We start from the raw sequence: 19091 nt of genomic DNA, 5'->3' as shown, positions 1-19091 counted from the left end.
TGAATCACAACAACTGGTATGAAGTTTCCTTTTGCTCTGCATCTTTTGCTACTCAAAAAAAAAATGCGGGGGGAGGGGAGAGATCAGTTTCTCTACTTCTCATGTCTTCTTTTCTGACAGGTGGCAGGAGAAATGGGAGAGAGGGAGGAGGCACCAGTTTTTTTGGGACTACCTCTATCCCATTTCTCTTTCCCTTGGAAAGAAGAAGTGGGACAAGTGGCTAAAGACTTCTGTGGTTGGGGTGGGAAGGAAACTAATGGTTTTAATATTGGGAGAACTGGCGCCAAAAAGGATCAGCTTTCCTTTTTTTGTGCCCCTACTATATTGCTACTCCTGCACCCATGGGAAGAATAGAGTGAGAGACAAATGTTCTTTGCCCCCACTTCTCTTGCCAGTAGAACTGAGTGTAAGAGCCCCCCATCCTTTTATCCAGTAAAGCTTCCTCCTTATTCACCCACCCAGGTATTAGGCACTGCAATGTTAGTCTGCAGGTGGGTGTGCGTTTATGAGTGATGACCAGCAGGTTAGAGTAAAATAAAATAGAATGGGAATAGGAATAGAATAATTAATGTCACTTTAAATGTACACTAATCAGCACACATTAAAATTTACTTTCAGCTCTCAAATGGTAACCATCTCCAATATAAACTACATAAACATGACATGTTTTATGACAACTGTGTAGCGCTAACTGGGCGGTGGTAAGGCACTGCTTTGTAAGGGCCAGGTGTACAGCTGTACCCTTCCCTTCTCTTTACAGCATTCTGATCCTACAGATATCTCCCTGGGATGGGATATTTGGTTATCCCTCCCCCAACGTATTCTGTCGCCGTTCCTCAATCTTGGGAATCTGCTACCAGGTCTGGCAATGTTGCCAAGAGAAATGGGGAGATAAGTCCAGGTGTGTCCACAGGAAGGTTTCAAAATGTGAAGAGGCCAGCCTCATCTTTTGTGATCAAAGTTCCCCCCTATTTTACAGTCCATGTGTTGTGATTCATGTAAAAAGTGACAGGACTTTTGAGTGCATTATTGGGGCTGCCATCTTGATTCTTTGGCGTAAGTAGCAGAGTTTCTCCCACTCCCCAAAGGTAAAAACCTGAGAATTAGCAGTTAGGAAATGATGGGTGGCCTCATATTTTCATTTTGTAATCTTGGCCAGAGCCTTCTAATAACTATATCATGAGAAAGAATCAGCATTGCTAACATACTAATTGGATGCGTATATTGTACAAAATCATAATGGGGTTTTTAAAAGGTATGAATCCAGCAACTGTAGGTTATAGCCCATAGATTAAGGTTTAATGTCAAACCTGTCATTTGTTGCTTACTGAATGAAGCATGAATTTAAAAGTATGATTTAGCTGCTAAATTTTAGCATAATGTGTGATTTTAAATAGTGAATGCCCTAGTATGAGGGCTTCAAGATATCTCACTCTGAATTAAGATCCCTATATATACACTGAATGTAAGTTGAATTCAGTTCAAACCAATCAGGAAATGCTCTAGAATGTTCTTTGTAGCAGGAAATGCTCTGGATTCTAGAAATTAATGCTATAGGTCTGAGCTACAATCCTGAGCCAGCACTAGAGGGCAGCAAAGCGTTACAAAGCCTTGAATAACTTCTTGCCTTGTACTGATTGTTTGAATTTGTGCAGCTTGGCAGTCATGTTGTAAATAATACAGCACAGGTACCTTTTCCAAAGCGATACATCATAATTGTGATAATCTATTTGTCCCATACTGCGCACACACAAAAATGGTGGGGGTGGAAGGGCAGCAGCCATGGTTCTGAGAACCGAGTGCCTCAGCTGGTTTATTCGGGCTGCCTCTATACTTGGCCTTTGGCATAATATAGGCTGGTGCAAAAGGTCAGGAGCACAGCCTTGCAGAAGATGTTTGGCAATGGACTGGGTGTTGTCTCAGATCTCCCAGAGACATGAGTAGTAGGAGAGACCCACCCTCATTGTGGGAAATCCCATTGGCCCACTTCCCCCACTTGGTTTTCCCCACCCTTTACTTGTTCAGGAAATGATTGTGGTTTTGTTCTAATGTAGGAACAAATCCTTGCAGAAGCCTCCTTGCTTCTCTTTATGGTTACTGCTGATCTGCTTCCCCCTTTCTTCAGAACTAATCTCCACCATCTCTGAACTATGCGGTGCCTCAGTTTCTTTATTTATGTGCTGAGGGAGAGCAGGTAACAGCCAGCAAGGCCAGAGGGAAGATTGACAATAAGGGCACCAGCAGATGTCAAACTTGGATGCTAGCACTGCCGCTCTTTTGGCCACCTTTCCTGTAACAGTTTCCCTGTGATCCATATTAATTCTGCAGGATCCAATCTGGGTTGGTGACTGGGACCAGAGGTTTTGTCTTCTGAGCTTTCCGAGTCCAAAAGCTCAGAAGACTAAATCTCTGGTCCCAGTCACCAACCCAGATTGGATCCTGCAACATTATCCTGGAACACGCGTATTTCACCTTCATTCATATTAATCCCAGACAATACCTAGTGTATGCCTCGAATGGAAGACTGAGCCTGATTTCACAATTTGTGCATTTGCACATAACTGAAAACGCAGAATGCTTCCAGAGTAGACTTTTATTCTCTCCCTATTTTATGTTAAGAGTGGTTTCTCCTTTCTCTCCTTTCTCTTTCTTCGTGCTCTGATCCTTCTGATTCTTTTTGTTTTCTTACAAAGCAAATGTTTTTTAAAGGAGGGCAAAATAGAATTTAGCGGCATAAATATGTATTTATCAGACATCTAGGAAAGCAGCCTAGCACAGGTAGCATGAGAAGTACCTGGACCTGGGGTTTGTGGGGGAGGGCAGAGAAAACAGGTCCAAATATGTTTTATTACATACATACATACATGGGTGTCTGTCTGTCTCTGACTTAATCTGGAATCCTAGCAACTGCCTGGACAAATCCTTGCAATTTGCATTTTATGAACTGGTTTGTACTTTCTTCTTCCTTGGGCTGAGAGAGAATGACTGGCCCAAAATCACCCAACTGGCTTTCTAAGGCAGGACTAGAACTGAGTGTCTCCTGGTTTCTAGCCTGGTGCCTTCAAATTTTACGAAGGATATGATGAACATGGATTCCATTCGAAACCTTCCCAGTACGTTTCACTTTTCCCATTCTTTTTCTGAAACTGTTTAGAAGGAAAACCTGCAAGTAAGTGGTATAACACCTGGAAGTTCCCTGCAGCACACCGTGTGGAAGAACCAATCTGCTATTCTAGCCTCAAGCAGGATGCTGAAAAGCAACTTACTCACAATTTATCTCTTTGGAGTTTGATTCTTCTCTCTTTTTCTTACTACAAACCCTGACTGCACAACGTTTAGAGATGACACTTAAAATGTATGTACAAGGTTGACTTTTGCAGAAGGGGGCGATCTAAGACCGACTGGAACATTCCTGACTTAAAAAGAAGGGAGAACCATATTTAAACCACAAACATGAGGAAAGAATGTACTTTTAAAGGAAACGTTCCTGCTTTTTTTTTAAAAAAAAAAAAGTCGATTTTTGCCATTATTTCAATAGGCATAAAAAAATTGGAAAGTTTGCAATGGATTTTGAATGAACGATTCATTGATTCGGTAATTATTTAATGCAGGCTCATATTTCTTCCTCATCATTTGCATTGAGAGCATTTCCCCCTTTTTAACCATCAGGCTTTGTAAATTCTTATGTTTGAATTTCAGTCCATATCAGTTTTGTTATTTAATGGACAGGAGCTGTGAATGATGGTATGTATCACTTTTCTTTAGCTTCGGTAATGAACTTGGTGATTCCACCGTGATTTGCCCATTGTTGTAACAGAGCCATTCCTTCTGGTCTCCTCCCCCCCTATCCTTCCTCCTCCTCCTGGCATTTCAGCCTGGAGGCTGCCGAGTGTCTCAAGTATTTTCTTTTTTTCTCCTGAGCTTTCTACTTCGAAAACAGCTTCTTCTTAAAGTTGGCTTGAAACAATGCTTCGGGTAATTGTAGAATCAGCTGCAAATATCCCTAAAAGTACCTTTGGGAAACCAGATCCTATTGTGTCCATTATTTTTAAAGGTAAGGAAAACTAATTTTAGAAGATTTTTCTTTCTTTCTGACAAGACGGCATGATTAGAACAAGATTTGCAAAGAGCTTCTAAAGTGTGTCACTTCTTTTTTTTTAACGATGAAAAACAATCTGGAGATGTCTTGAGGTGCCTCTACAAGCATATTTCATTGCACCTGCCTATGGGAAACTCACCTTCAGCTTTGGTGAAAGGGCAAGTGAATTATATTGTGGCACATAAATTATTTTCCTGTCACAGAAGATGTCTGGTTATTAACCTGCTATACGGGAATGCTAGCAATGATTGATTGCCGGTAGGAAGAGTACGATTTAAAATATTTAAATTCGATTTATTTACATTATTAAATAGAATTTTTCTATGACCTTTCCTGTTTGAATTATTACTATATTAAAAGGAATTAAAGGAATACATTAAAAGCAATAGGATTTGAACTGTACTTGCAAGTTTTGCAGTGGACTTTATGTTGGTCTTTGGTTCACTGTTTAGTTGGATGTGTTGGATGTTAGAAAAATGAAATCACTTTTTGCTCGGTATATATATATCAGTTTGGAATACAAATTCCAGTTATATTGGTTGTACTGAATGAGAACACTCATTTTATTGGAAAAAATAGGACTACCGAGATTGGACTAGAATGTGATTTCTATATTTCTCTGTTGCCATCTAGTGACCTTCTGGATTTCTGCAGCCCAAATTTAATGGAGTTCCAAAAGGTGGCCTGTGGTTCAGGCCTTAAAAAAAGGAAATAGCACGGAGGGAAAAAGTATTTATTTTGTTCTTTTTAAAAAATGATTCTTCCCTAATATAAAGTCTTTATCAAATGAATGCTTGAACAAGGAATGCTTGGCTTTATTATCCCTGATCTCATATGTTAATTAAAAAGTTAACTGCACTTTTTTATTTCAAAATTAGTCACCCAGAGCTTTATAAATATATAAATCAATAGATAGATAAAATCTGGGACTTTAATTTGTAAGAAAATGAAGCCTGGTGATTACTTTTGTAACTTGTTTATGAATCATTCATTCATTACCCAAAGGCTAGTTTTCCAGTTTCCAGTTATATTTCAATGGGGCTGCAAAAAACTTTTTCCAATTTGAAATGTGTATTTATATTTTTGCTCACAAACCTTTCTGTAGCCATAATTAAGATGCTTAAAGGGCACCAACAGAAATTAAATTCTATGTTTAGATGCTGTTTTCAATATTTTTCATCCCCTCTCTAAAGCTTCTAGTCATATGCAACCCGTCTCCCCAGAAAATTAGAGGAGGTGCATTTGGTACATCCATCATGTAGTTGATTTTGTTGTTTAAATTTGAGTAAGTATCTTGAAACAAAAGCTTGGAAGAAAGTCAAGAGTTACTGTGTGATTCATGGTTTTTCCCCATGGAAAATGTGAATTGAAGCCTTCAGTAGAACAAACTTTAAACAAAGAAGAAACATACTAAAGATGCAGTCATGCTGGACTTCTAGGAGGATGGGTTGTAGGTGGTGTTTAAAGGCTTAGAATGAAAAGTCTCTGTGAGCAGAGACATTTCCACAGAATAAAACTAGAACACCCTGCAGAAAACAAGCATGGGAGACTGGCCTGTGATAAAATATTTAGAAACAGTGTCTTGGTTCTATTTATTTAGGGATGTTCAGGTTGTGATGTTGCTAAGTACCCAAAATACACCCACTCACAAGGGAGAAATATTAGCAGGCCTGAAGAAATCTCTTGAGTTTGCAGAAGTACAAAGATCGTAGGAGGAAAAAAGACATCTTGGAGGAAGCGTAGAAAGAGACAAAGGCAAAGTGTCCTTCGTGGCACTTAAAGCTAAATGAAAATGAATGGTCAGAATCTCCAAAAATAGCTGTTTACAACATGTTCCAATCCTGGTTGTATATGCTATGAACAACTTGGAAAGTACAGGTTTTGCTGAAATATAAATCATCTTTATTGGCATATCTTTAAGGAACTGAATATTGTTAGAGCCATGGAATAGCAATTGAGGTCATTTCCCCACTAGAGACTTATAGCATTATATAGTTATCCTTCCACTGTTGTACCAAAATGAGTATAATAAAGACAGGCTTCATATTACTTCAGTGACGGCTGAGTAATGCTATGAAGATGCTAATGAGGAAATGGCTTGAATAATGGAAAAGTTAGGAAGGAGGGGAGAGAATGGAATGGAATGGAATGGATATCCTGAATAAAATAATAATTACTAATATCTGTACTTTAGAGTTGGCCTAAATTCATATGATCAAGTTCAGGCTGAATCAATTTCAAATGTTCATTGCAAGGGATCAGTTCAAAGTGATCTGTCCCCTCCCTCCAGGGAGAAGAGGGTATCAGGGAGGAAGGAGACAACACAAGCCAAAGGTAAAGTGAACGCCTCCATTTTAGTTTTATATCTGGCCCTATCTAGTGCTTGCTTCGGCCTGACCTACCCATTGGCTAACATGAAGTGATGCTAGCCATGGATGGAAACCCCATTGGTCCAATCTGCTGATTGGCTAACATGCATCTGCACTAGCCATTGGGTAAGGCATCCTTTTTGAAATTGTTCCAAGTCAACTCGAAGCACTCTTTCAGAGAGAAGCAGCTGGAGTTTCTTCACTTTTGTACCCTGATGGCTTGCCCGTAGTCTGTTTCTACTTGTTCTTGTATTCCATTTTGCTGTGACTCATCTTAGAATATCAACCTACTTTTGGGCCCCTTCCACCCTACTCACAATGCACTAGCAGGTATCCTTGAACGAACATATAAAATGTAGCCCTCCATGAGAGAATTTAATATTTTGTTGTATTTCCTACTTTTTCTCTCTATTTTCTAAACTTAGCTTCTAAAGCTTCCTTGGAAAGCAGCATTAAACTTGAAGGAATTATAGAGCAGAGTTTATATGGGATTTTTCAATGGGGGGGTGTCTTCCTCCTATCTCCCAAGGTTAATCCTACAAACCATTATGGGGACATTGCTCAGGCTGAGGAGGAATAACTTACTGAGTATGGATATTTACTTGTAGTGACAGTAAAGCTAGAGACTCAGGTACTTTAATAGTTTATGGAACTGTGAGAGCTTTCTATCACCTACCTGCTCCTTCATCACAGAGAAAAGGGTTCAGTTCTTTGCTGTTCTCTATTTTCCCTCTTACATGAAAATTATCTAACATTACGATTCTTCTATCTTCAATACAGCCACAAGGAATAAATTGGGTTTTTTATTGCTGATTAATGCTGGGAAAGATTGAGGGCAAGAGAAGAAGGGGACGACAGAGAATGAGGTGGCTGGATGGAGTCACTGAAGCAGTAGGCGTGAGCTTAAATGGACTCCAGAAGATGGTAGAGGACAGGAAGGCCTGGAGGAACGTTGTCCATAGGGTTGCGATGGGTCGGACACGACTTCGCAGCTAACAACAACAACAACAACAACAATTGCTGACTAACTAATGTGCTTAAAGAATTTCACTAAAACAAAATAAGTGAAGATTATATGACAGTGGTGGTGAACCTATGGCACGCATGCCAGAAGCGGCACTCAGAGCCCTCTCTGTTGGCACGCGCGCTACTGCTGCCAGCAGCAGGTCCATCAGGCCACCACCGCCGCCCGGAGCAGGAGCCCCGCCCAGCACAAAGGAGACGAAGCGGCCGACTAGCAAGCTTGAGTAGAGGTGGTGGAGCAAAGGTCACCAACCATTGTCGATTGGTGGACTAGAAGAAAAGGGAGGGGGAAGCATTTTACATGTGTGCATGTGTGCACGGGGCCGTGAGCACACACATGCTGCAAATAGGGCGGAGCGAGTGCCTGCGTGATACTCACTAGCCATTTTTGCACCCCCAGTTTTTGCATGCCAGAGGCGGCACTCAGAGGTGCCTCCCTGCTCCCCCTGAGGGCACCACAATGCTGATGTGGCCCTGGCACTTTGCGATAAATAAGTGTGTTTTGGGTTTTGGTTTGGGTACTCAGTCTCTAAAAGGTTTGCCATCACTGTTATATGACAATGGAGCTCACAGTGTTGGATGAGACCTCACATGTTCAGCATTTACCTCAGTAAGACTTATTCTTAGGTAAATATACAGTATGTACAAATTCAACTTAAATTTAGCACTTCTCTTCAAAAAATATGTGATAAGGTCATACTTTGAGATTGCAAAGTGTCAGTTGTGGAAAATGTTGGGCCCAATTCAACTGTAATAGTGTGCTAATATTAAATAATGGTAAAATCTAATGGGATTATAATACTGTTTAGTTTATTAACCGCCCTGAGTCCTCAGGGAAAGGACGGTATATAAATGCAATAAATAATAATTTGTTCAGCAGGACTTGCAAATCTTTTGTGGACTAGCCTGAGCTAGTATCTTGCACACTCCTTTTTTTAAAATGTTAATTCCTGTCACAGTTTTATTACAGGAATGTGAGTCACTAGTTTCCACACTGACTAAATAAGAACCAATTGTCTGTTCCTCCCACACATATCTAACAGAAGCAGTAGGTTCTGTAATTGAATTTCATGGAAACTATGAAAATATATATCTAAAGCATCCTTTTTTTTAAAAATCACTATTAAATCCATCATGATCCATTATTTTTTAAAAGAGATTTAGTGCAATGCATGCTATAATAGCTGGCATATTTGGAATAAAATTCCTGCATTTGAGGGTTTTTTTAATTTCTGTTAGAGATTCTACAGATTGAAAATATGGACTTGATTTAAAAAGTGCTGGTTTTCTGTGCAGTTTTTACCTATATTTAGTCAATGTAAATGTATTGCTGAGGTTAAATGTCTATATTTTGAACTGATCAGAGCGTCCTTCTATTACCACAACTAAAATATATTAATAATGATTTAGAGCAAAGTTTCTCAATCTCAGCAACTTTAAGATAAAGATTAACTTTTAAGCATGAGTGACTGGAAAATTCTGGCAGTTGAAGCCCATATTAGAGTTGTTGGGCCTGAGAAGCAATGATCTAGCTCAAAGTTAATACAATTAGAACACCTGAAAAAATAGCTCTAATCTGAATTTTACATGGAGATTTCTCCTTGCCATGACCAACTCACCATGGCCAACTCACTGTGGGACAACTCGCCATAGCTAACTCACCATGAGACAACTCACTGTGGGACAGGAGTTACACTAATGTCAAAGAAATAGTGAAATAGAATAATTAAAGAAAGGTTGCCAAAGTGAAGAAAGGAAGGGGAAAAAATGAATGAATGTGAATGACAAAAGTTAAAATAATGTTTAATTATTAATTATTTTAATTAATAAATTAATAATTAGTAATGAATAATAATTATTTTATTTATTTATTAATTATTTTAAATAATTGAATTGTTGAATTGTCCTACAGCAACTTGGCCTGTGGCAAATTGGCTGTGGCGAGTTGGCCGCAGTGAGTTGTCCCATTCTGCCCCAGATCACACTTTAAAAATCAATCTCAGATAATAGTTGATTGTCATGACATAGAAAAGAGAATTAGAGGTAGGATAAAAAACATCAGTAGGAAAAGAAATATCCGCTTTTCTGTCAACATAAGGTCTGCTAAGTGAAATAAATATTTTAAAATTTCTCAATTTTAATTTCTTATATAGTAAATATCAATAGCTATAATCCTCATAAACCAAAGCTCTTTGGGCTCCTCAATCATTTAAAACTGTAGAAGTATTTTGAGACCAAAATGTTTGAGAGCCATTGCTGTAAAAATGTCAAAGCTGAAAAGATTTTATACATTTTACAGCTATTCTTATGTAGTGTTGCAGTAAAAGGAAGCATTTGGAGATGTTGCAGGTCTACCCAGGCCCACATGTAAAGATGTACAGTACCAATGAGTTATTATTATAGCTATGAAAAATGTTTTTTTAAGTGTAATGGAATTTTTAAAACTATTTTTTCCACACAAGTAAGTGCATATCTTTGTTTATTTCCAGATGAGAAGAAGAAAACAAAGAAAATTGATAGTGAACTCAACCCGGTTTGGAATGAGGTAAATTGATTTTTCTTTCTCTATAATGTTGGAAAAAGCACAATGTGTGTAATAGGATTCAGTCATGGGCCCTATTTCATGACTTTGGGTGTTGCAAACAAGAAGACAGTGGGAAACACAAGTGTTGTACGTGTCTTCTCTGTTCAGAAGTAGAATTTCTTCCTGTCTTGCCTAGGTAGTAATTAGTGGCTAGCAGCCTCTGCAGCAGACCAGAGACTACAAAATGATGGTTTATGTGCAATGATATGATTATGCAAATGCCACTATTACTGTATGTACTTACATCCCAATATTTGATGTAATTTACTGCATTTGCATAATACCTCATTAAGCACATGTCATTCTTTCCGCTCTCCTTTGGTCTCCCTGTGGATGCCCTGGAGCCAGTCTTTTTACAGTCAAGGAGCATATTTGAAGAGTTAATTATTTTTCAGACTTCAGGACTGAAGTGGGGGTGTCAAATCACATAACAGTGTTTTGGGATCTTCTGGTCCTTGGGGATGGTGAACCATAGTGAACCACTGATTTGCTTAACGACCACCACAAAAAAAGATCGTAAAATTGGGTTGGTTACGTGGGTGACCCATTTTACAGCTGCTGCAACATATGTCCTGTGATGCGTAGGGTCTATTATGGTCATATGTCAAGGACTACCTGCCTATGCCAGCTATAAAGAAAACCCCAAAAGCTTCCATGCCAAAGTGCATAGTTTGTTTCCACCCTTTTTTGTGACCTTCAGCTCTGTTCTCTTCCGAATGCTAAGCAGAGCCCTTAATTATTAATTAATTAATTATTAATTAAGGTTATCCATAACCTTCTAATATAATTGATTTATTATCATATCATTCAGTAGCTTGTATATCCTTTCCAATAAGATTAATTGTTAAGAATTTGGTCATTCTTCACGTCTTGGTCGGGATCACATGGAGGCCTTGTTCTAAGCCTGAGAAGTTCCAGGTAGCCAACCCTGATGAGCTGGAAGCCCCCAGTGATACCAGTGGAGGGACTTCTTCCTAACTGAGATACCTGTTTCTGAGGTTTTTCTATACGTAGGAGATAAATTCCCCCTCACCTAATTCCAGTGATTATTAACCTGAATTGTGAAAAGCAAAACAAATTTGCACAGTCAATTCAAAGACGTGTCAGATTTGGAAGTTACGATTGGGGTGAGAAATCACCAGGTGACTCCTAGAATGTTGGCTAAGAAGAAAAAAAATCCCAAACAAATCAAAGAATTCCTGTATTCTTCTCCAGAGAGCTGCATCGACCAGGAATTAAGTTCAGCTTGAAGGCATCATAACATATATTTTTTATTAATAAGGCAGGAGTTAGTATTAAAATTGAGCAGTCTAACTTCAAGCTTATTGTCATCATTCTAAGAGCAAATGCCAGTTAAAAATAAAGGAACAGTCTCGGTTAATATCTTCCCTCGTCTTCCTTGTGGTTTATTTATGCATTTCCTTTCCAGGGCTGTTCTTTTGATAAATGTTAATCTAGGCTAGTCAGACCAGAGCACTTGAATACTTAAGAATGCTTAGATAGGCAACATTCCCATTCCCATACAAATTACTATTTTGACCTCTGCACCAGTTCCACAGTTACACCTTCTGGGAATCAAGCAAACCAACCAATAATTATTGGGAATCATTCGCCCTTGTTGAAATGGGTAAATATTGCATATGTGTTGAGCAGAAGCAGGCAATCTTTCACCTGGGGTTTTTATGACTTGAGATAGCCAAGGTCTGCAGGCCTGCAGTTGCCATGGTTTGGGTGGCTGTTTCATTTAGTTTGGATTTGGGGGACGGGGTAATCTGAATGGATTGTTTTTTCTGTCCCTAATGTTTTCCCAAAGCCATGGCAAACCTAGACAGCACACTAAAAAGCAGAGACATCACCCTGCCAACAAAAGTGCTATGGTCTTCCCAGTTGCAATGTATGGCTGTGAAAGTTGGACCATAAGAAAGGCCGAGCGCCAAAGAATTGAAGCCTTTGAACTATGGTGCTGGAGAAGACTCCTGCGAGTCCCTTGGACTGCAAGGTGATCAAACCGGTCAGTTCTAGAGGAGATCAACCCTGACTGCTCTTTAGAAGGCCAGATCCTGAAGCTAAAACTCAAATACTTTGGCCACCTTATGAGAAGGAAGGACTCACTGGAGAAGAGCCTAATGCTGGGAAAGGTTGAGAAGAATGGGACGACAGAGAATGAGGTGGCTGGATGGAGTCACTGAAGCAGCAGGCATGAGCCTAAATGGGCTCCAGAAGATGGTAGAGGACAGGAAGGCCTGGAGGAACGTTGTCCATGGGGTCGTGATGGGTCAGACACGACTTCGCAACTAACAACAACAACAACGTTTTCCCAAAGTTGGAATTCTCTTCCCCTCTAGAATACAGTGCAAAATCATACCTTGCTAAAGTTTGCTGGGTGTGGGATTGGGGCTGTAAAAAAAAACACAGCATGTGTCAAGATAGTGTTTCATACTATCTCACATCTTAAACGAACTCTAACCCTAATCTTAAACTCGAATGGCTGAATGAAAGGGAGGCAACATAGCTAGGTGATGGGTGAAATAGCGTTGCAAGGAGGAGGGGGGGCAGGTTCTTTGCTGCACAACTTCACTTGTGAAATATATCTAATGTTTCTTTCCTTTCTGCTTATCCATTCCAAATATCACAACTGTCTGTCTACAGTAATCCTAAAATATTAGGAAGAAGAGCAACCAAAAAACCCATCACTCCCCAACTTGTTTCTCAGTTGATTTAAAAAACAATACTCCGCGCATGTTCAGTTTTTTATTTTTAAATTACAGGTAATCCTCAATTTAACGCCATTTGTTTAGTGACAGTTCTAAGTTAAAATAGCACAGAAAAAAAGTGATTTGTGACCAGTTTTCACACTTAACGACCGTTGCAGCATCCCCGTGGTGACATGATCGAAATTCAGGTGCTTGGCAACTGGCATGCATTTATGCTCTGTTTGTAATCTTCCCACCTGCCTTCCGGCAAGCAAAGTCAGTGGGGGAAGCCAGATTCGCTTAAAGACCGTTTTATTTACTTAACAACTGCAATGATTTGATTAATGACCATGGCAAAAAAGGTTGTAAAATTGGGCACAACTCACTTAACAATTGCCTTGCTTAGCAACAAAATTTGGGGGGAGGGGTTTAAATTATATTGAGGATGTTGTAAAAACAGGTGCTTTAAAGAAGCATCACATCAACAAAATATTGTCCTCAAGATAATCTTTTCTATACAAACATAATGGAGTCCAATAAATTCTAAATATTAATTTTAGTTGTATAAATTATAGGTTAGGCCAATTGACTAGGTCAGGGCTTTTCAACCAGTGGTACGGGTACCACCTGTGGTACATTGGCACCTGGCAGGTGGTACACGACCATCCTAGAAAAGTGGTAGTGGGAGAGGGGAATGTGGTAGCACCGCACAAGCCTGAGCTGAAGCTGCAGGGCTGTCAGGGCTTAGCGAAAGCGCCAGGATCAGTGCTTCTTTGGGGCTGTCAAGACTCAGCAGAAGCACCAGGATCAGTGCCAGTCTCCAGCTGGAGCTCGGTGCTGATCCCAGTGCTTCTGCTGAGCCCAGAAGAAGCACCAATCAGCTGGAATGTTGCAGCATCTTCAGGGTCTTGTGATTTACATTCAGATGCTTGGCAAGTGATTCATATTTATGATGGTCACAGTGTCCCAGGGTCGTGTGAAGTGACCAAAACCTGCTGCAACCACCCAGCAGACGGGGGGAATAAAAACCAAACACCCACCCCACCCCCGCTGCCAATCCTCAACAGAAATGCTCACAACAATGAAAAGCTCAGACAGGAGGAAGAGCGCCGGCTGTTCTGAACCAGCCTGCTACCGGCCTTGCAATAAGGCAAACCCCTGTTCAAACAGTAGAGACTGGAGAGCGTCTAAGGCTGGAAAGCGTCTGCCAAGATTTATTACTCAAATAACAGAACAAGAAACAAAAACACTGGAACTTGAATCCTCAAACGGAAGGGTCGCTTTCAGCAACCAGCCCTTCCCCAAACACTCCTTTTATTTAGAGATCAGGGCGTGGCCTCCCTGTGCCTCCTCCCGAGGAGTCCCACAGCCTTTCTCTGTTTGGTCCTGCTCGACTGCCTCCTGCGTCGGGCGTCCTTGAACAGGGCCAGCTGTGGGTCATCATCCTCCGCACTATCGGGCTCACGCAGCTGAGAAGAGGGCCCCGGCTGGGGGCTCTGCGAAGCCTCCAAACCATCATCAGCCGGTTCGTCTTCCACACACTCCTCCTCCCCCTCATCTGAGTCATCCGACACATCTGAGCCGGCTGCCGGACCCACAGGCTGGCCCTGAGTCACAACACCGGCAGGCAGGTGTCTTGCTCGGCTGTGTCTTGGGGGGCACTTTTTTTAGTGCCATTGTAACTTTGAACAGTCACTAAGCTAACTGTTGTAAGTCAAGGACTACCTGTACTTCATCACTTTTTTCCTCTTTTTTTTGGTCATCAAGTTTTTAACACCTTGCTAGGCAACTGGTGGTACTCGGATGTTGCCCTATCCTAAAAGTGGTACAATGAGTGAAAAGGTTAAAAAGCCCTGGACTAGGTGTAGAAATGAAGACACTTTCCCATTGTCTAGAAAATAGGAAACTCTAATTCTTTATTCCACTCATCTCTTGCTCTCTCAATATCAAACTAATTTCTTGATAATAAATATTTATAGAAACTAATAGTAGGGGTTTTTTTTTTAGTTTTAAAAGATTTAACCAGTTGTTGTTAAAGTACTTTTGGTGTCTGAGAAGCTGAAAATGCTGCTGGTCTGGTCTGCTGGCTAATAACATTAACATTTGTTAATGTTATTAAAAGACATGTAGCTGTAAATTGATAGATGATGTTTGTATCTTAGCCCAACAAATGTTAAAAATTCATCCTCATGTGATACTGAATTTTTAAAAAATATCTAAAATATTTATTCTTGAAACATTTTGATTTCTTACTTGTATATGTTTAGTTCTGGGTTTGGTCGGTTTTAATAACTGCTTTAATTGTTTTCACACAGATTCTTGAATTTGATTTGAAAGGATTACCACTGGATATTTCATCATCCCTGCAGATAATTGTGAAAGATTTTGAGACTATAGGGCAGAACAAGTAGGTTATTATTAGTGCATTTATTTCTCAACAAACATTTCATTATTTTAAACTAAACGTATTACTTTTGCAATGCTGTTTATGTCATAAAGGTTTGAAAAATCAGTTATGCTATTATATGCTTTTTTCCTTTATGAGTAAAGCAAAGGTATTCCTTAGTTAACAGTGTTCAGAGACCATTCAGTTACAATGGCTCTGAATGAGCTGTACTTATGGCCAATGCTCAAAGTTCCATCCATCACTCCCTCCCACAATCCTGTGATTGTAATCTGGGCGCTTGGCAATTGGCTTTGTACTTATAATGGTTGCATGAATGAACCTTTATTATCAAAGTATAACATGTATACAGTGAGATTGGCCTAGCCTCTCTTTGTGCCCTCCCCACCACAACTCACAGTGACAACAAACCCACCATCTTGTTACACCATGTAAGCTTATTGCACAACACACCGGCCTTGCAATTCAATCATGCATAGAGTTATTTCCCGTTCAGGAGCCTGACAGCCCAAAGATAGAAGCTGTTCTTCAGCCTGTTGGTATGGCTGGCTATACTTCTATATCTCCTACTCCATAGTAGGAGAATAAAGAGGTACTGACCAGGGTGTGAGTCGTCCCTGAGAATTTTCCTCACTCTTCCAAGGCAACGAGCCCTGGCGATGTCATCCAGTGGTGTCAGGGGACAGCCCATGATGTTTTGTGCTGTGCTCACCACCCGCTGCAATATCTTCCTATCAGCAGCTGTCAGGCCAGCATACCAAACTACAATACAGTGCGAGAGGACGCTCTCTATAGTAGACCTATGGTCTTGTGATCACCATTTGCAACCTTCTCTGCCACTTTCCCCATCAGCAAAATCAATGCAAAAGTCAGCAGGGAAGGGTTAGGGTTAGGATTAGGTCACTCCTCTAAGTTACTGCCACTCCCACCAGCTTCCTGTGTGCCATCCCATCCTCCGGAGGCACATGCACATTGGTCTGCAGCAGCCACCTTTGTGCCTTCCTGCCTTCCGGACTGTCTGCCCACCAGTACTTGCACAGCAACACAGCATCCCACACCATCCAACTGTACTCTATAGAACTCACTCACTTGCTGGCGTGCTTGCGAGCCTCCCGGGACTTGTGGCATGCTGCTGGCTTTCCCTGCCAGCTTGCTTGTTGCAAGCTGGCAGGAAGTTGCAAGTTGCAGTTAATTGAGGTTTTCACCTAATAATCTATGATCCTCACATAATTACTGTGCAATGAGGACATTTGCTGTTGATAAGCAATGTGGTCAGGTGATATTACACTTTATGACCTCCTCACTTAACAGTGGAAATTTTGATCCTAGTTACTGTCATCAATATTTCTTATATAAGAGATGAGACAGATAACATTAGCTATCTATTTGGAAGGCTGAGTCAATCTTGAGCCTGTCAGGATCGACTCCAGATTGTGGGTAGAGTTAGCCTGCAATATTGCATTGTGACCACCGCACCACCAAGGCTCCTATATATTTGACTTAGAAGAGTATTGCCAAAAAGAACCAAAAGATGAGGAACTGCTATGCTTTAAAAATGTCTTTAGTAATATTTGTGTCAGCACTGCAGAAATATTATGAAGCATTTTTCATGTTGCAGGGACCAAATGATTGATCTGATTTTTGGAATGCTGCTTTTAAATTCTCTGTTTGTTTAATGAGATTGTTTATAACTGATTTACAGTACATTAAGAGTTGTCAGATTTTTACTTAAAATAGAGAAAGGCATGCCTTGTGTGGAAACGTCAGTGGGATCCAAGCAACCTAAGGATCACAAACAGACAGAACTGAGGTTCCTCCAGCTGGTTGAATTCTGTCTTAGAACTCCAAGAATGTAGAAGTCTAACTCAACATCTTGCAAAGTTTATATTGTGATTCATATGTAAAAAATTTACAATCCTAAGGATTGATTCAAAGTTAACAGTTCAATGTTTATTTAAGGAACCATTTCCTGCAAGCACTTTTCCATTTTTCTTATGGTGACTTCCTGTATGGCATGTTATAAGCATGTTTTATTTAACTTTTTTGTTGTAGAACTAAATTATAAAATACTTTTTTTTCCTGAATGGGAAAGAGAGTTCCTATATAGTTAGTAAAATGTAACATCTAAGATCAGAGGTGAAGATCAATAATTGAATATGTTTACAATATTTAAATATTTTGCTACTAGAGACAGTAGTATCCTACATATGTCTGCTCAGAACATCTATAGTAAGGACAGCAGGGTGTAGGACGTTATATAAAGATTTAAAAGGTGATAATTTTAGCCCTAGGGGTAGAATGAAATGAATTAATGGTTTGGACACTTCCGGTTAAGATTATTTTTGTCTGCTCCTCTCATCCCTAAAGCTTCATTCCACATTGTTCAAGAAGGTCTTTTTGAAGATGCATTTGTGCTAGTCTAATGGAAGGGGAGAAGAAAAAAGCGGACGTTCCTCTGACTTCCTTAAATAAAGTTCCAATCTAACAGCATTTCCATCACCACCCTCCAGTTTTTCACAACAGAATTTGATATTGACCAATGATCAGATTCACTTCTGCCAACTTCCAAATGCACTTCCAGTCCATAAGTCACCCGTTTCCTCAGCCTATCCAACAAAGCAGTGGCAGACTACACAAATATTATCCTGTCCTTTGACTTCCACCTGTTTTACAGTAACAAAAATTCCACTACCCATTTCCATTTTTTTAAAAAAGCTGGGTGTTTCCTCCCTCCCCCCTATTTTTCATTAGGTATATTTGTATGTGTTAATCTGGTGGTTTGCTAATAAAGATAAGCCGTTCTTGGGCAGAAACAAGGGGAAGTCAATCACAAGATAAAAGTAAATTAAAGCATTTAACTATAGTGCTGCGGAGTGCTTCAGATCTGATTCTAGGGAAAGGTGTATTGGAGCGCAACTTCATAAACCAAACCAACCTGTGGATCTCACAGGAGTCCAATTTCAATCTTCCAAAGGTTTCCTGATAATCTTCCATTTAAAAAATAATCTCAGACTTGAAGCTGAAATGAATTCATGTTGGTGTTGATAACTTTCCAGTAAGACGTTTCCCAAGTAGGTGTTATCATGGTTGTATGATGCTGGAGGAGCTGAATTGGAGAGGGAGGATTAATTATGAGGAGATAAATTCTGAACAATGCATACTTAAAGAAACAAGCTCCAGCAGCAAGATGTAATAGCTGACTTCACCCCAGGAGCTAGGAGCAAAGATGAAGCAAGAATTACCATCAGGAAGTAAATAGAACATCCAAAAGGTGTGCAGACCAGCTGTAGTTTCAGACAAACCAAACAAGACCTAATAGCATCAGTTTCAGAGTTAAGCCTAAGTGATATAAAACAAGGGTCCCCAACCCCTGGCCCATGGACCTGCACCAGGCCGTGGCATGCCAGAAACCAGGATGCGCAAACAAGCAAAGCCCCATCCGAGGGCGCAGGCAACACACAAAACCATGCCCCCTCCGGTTCGCAGAAAAACTCTCCACAGAACCAGTCCCTGGTGCCCAAAAGGTTGGGGGCCACTGATACTGTATAAAACACATTGCACACATTATTACTTTTAGTTCTGGTACAATTTATCTAATGCTACCTTATCTGGGCCGCAAAACAAGTTGTAGTTTTTCTGTAACTGTTTGCTGTGATCTGCTGGTTGTCCTGAGTGTTGCAGGCTAGATTTGGTAGCTCCAATTTCTTATGGCAATTTAAAATCAGAAGCTACAAAAATACATTTTGGAAGTTGTACTCAGAATGTACCATGTAATGTAATGGAAGCCTGGAGGCATATGCTGTTTTGAAATTCTTTCACTGAGTAAAGTATGGAGGAATGTTCCTTAGATCACAAGAAAGATATCTTCTTATTTGAACTCCCAAACAGGCTTAGTCTAGCATTCCAAACTACGATTTCA

General features: G+C 40.2%; 1 protein-coding gene across 4 annotated transcripts in view; it reads left to right on the top strand.

Moving 5' to 3' along the window:
* The first annotated feature begins 3897 nt into the window (after positions 1 to 3897).
* The window catches only part of MYOF (myoferlin), a 107383-nt gene continuing 92189 nt past the window's right edge, over positions 3898 to 19091 (top strand). For all 4 annotated transcript variants that reach the window (XR_014026732.1, XM_081329869.1, XM_081329870.1 and 1 more), the window contains exons 1-3: positions 3898 to 4054; positions 9981 to 10036; positions 15084 to 15175. Coding sequence is in view for 3 of the 4 variants with exons in the window: in XM_081329869.1 (XP_081185995.1) it covers positions 3967 to 4054; positions 9981 to 10036; positions 15084 to 15175 (236 nt within the window). In the remaining variant the exon portion in view is untranslated. The remainder of the gene's footprint in view (positions 4055 to 9980; positions 10037 to 15083; positions 15176 to 19091) is intronic.

This window comes from Vipera berus (genome assembly GCF_964194415.1).
Source record: "Vipera berus genome assembly, chromosome: 5".
In the NCBI taxonomy this organism is placed as follows: Eukaryota; Metazoa; Chordata; class Lepidosauria; order Squamata; family Viperidae; genus Vipera; species Vipera berus.
Note: the sequence above shows the minus strand (reverse complement) of the source record. Positions and strands in the feature narration are given on the sequence as shown.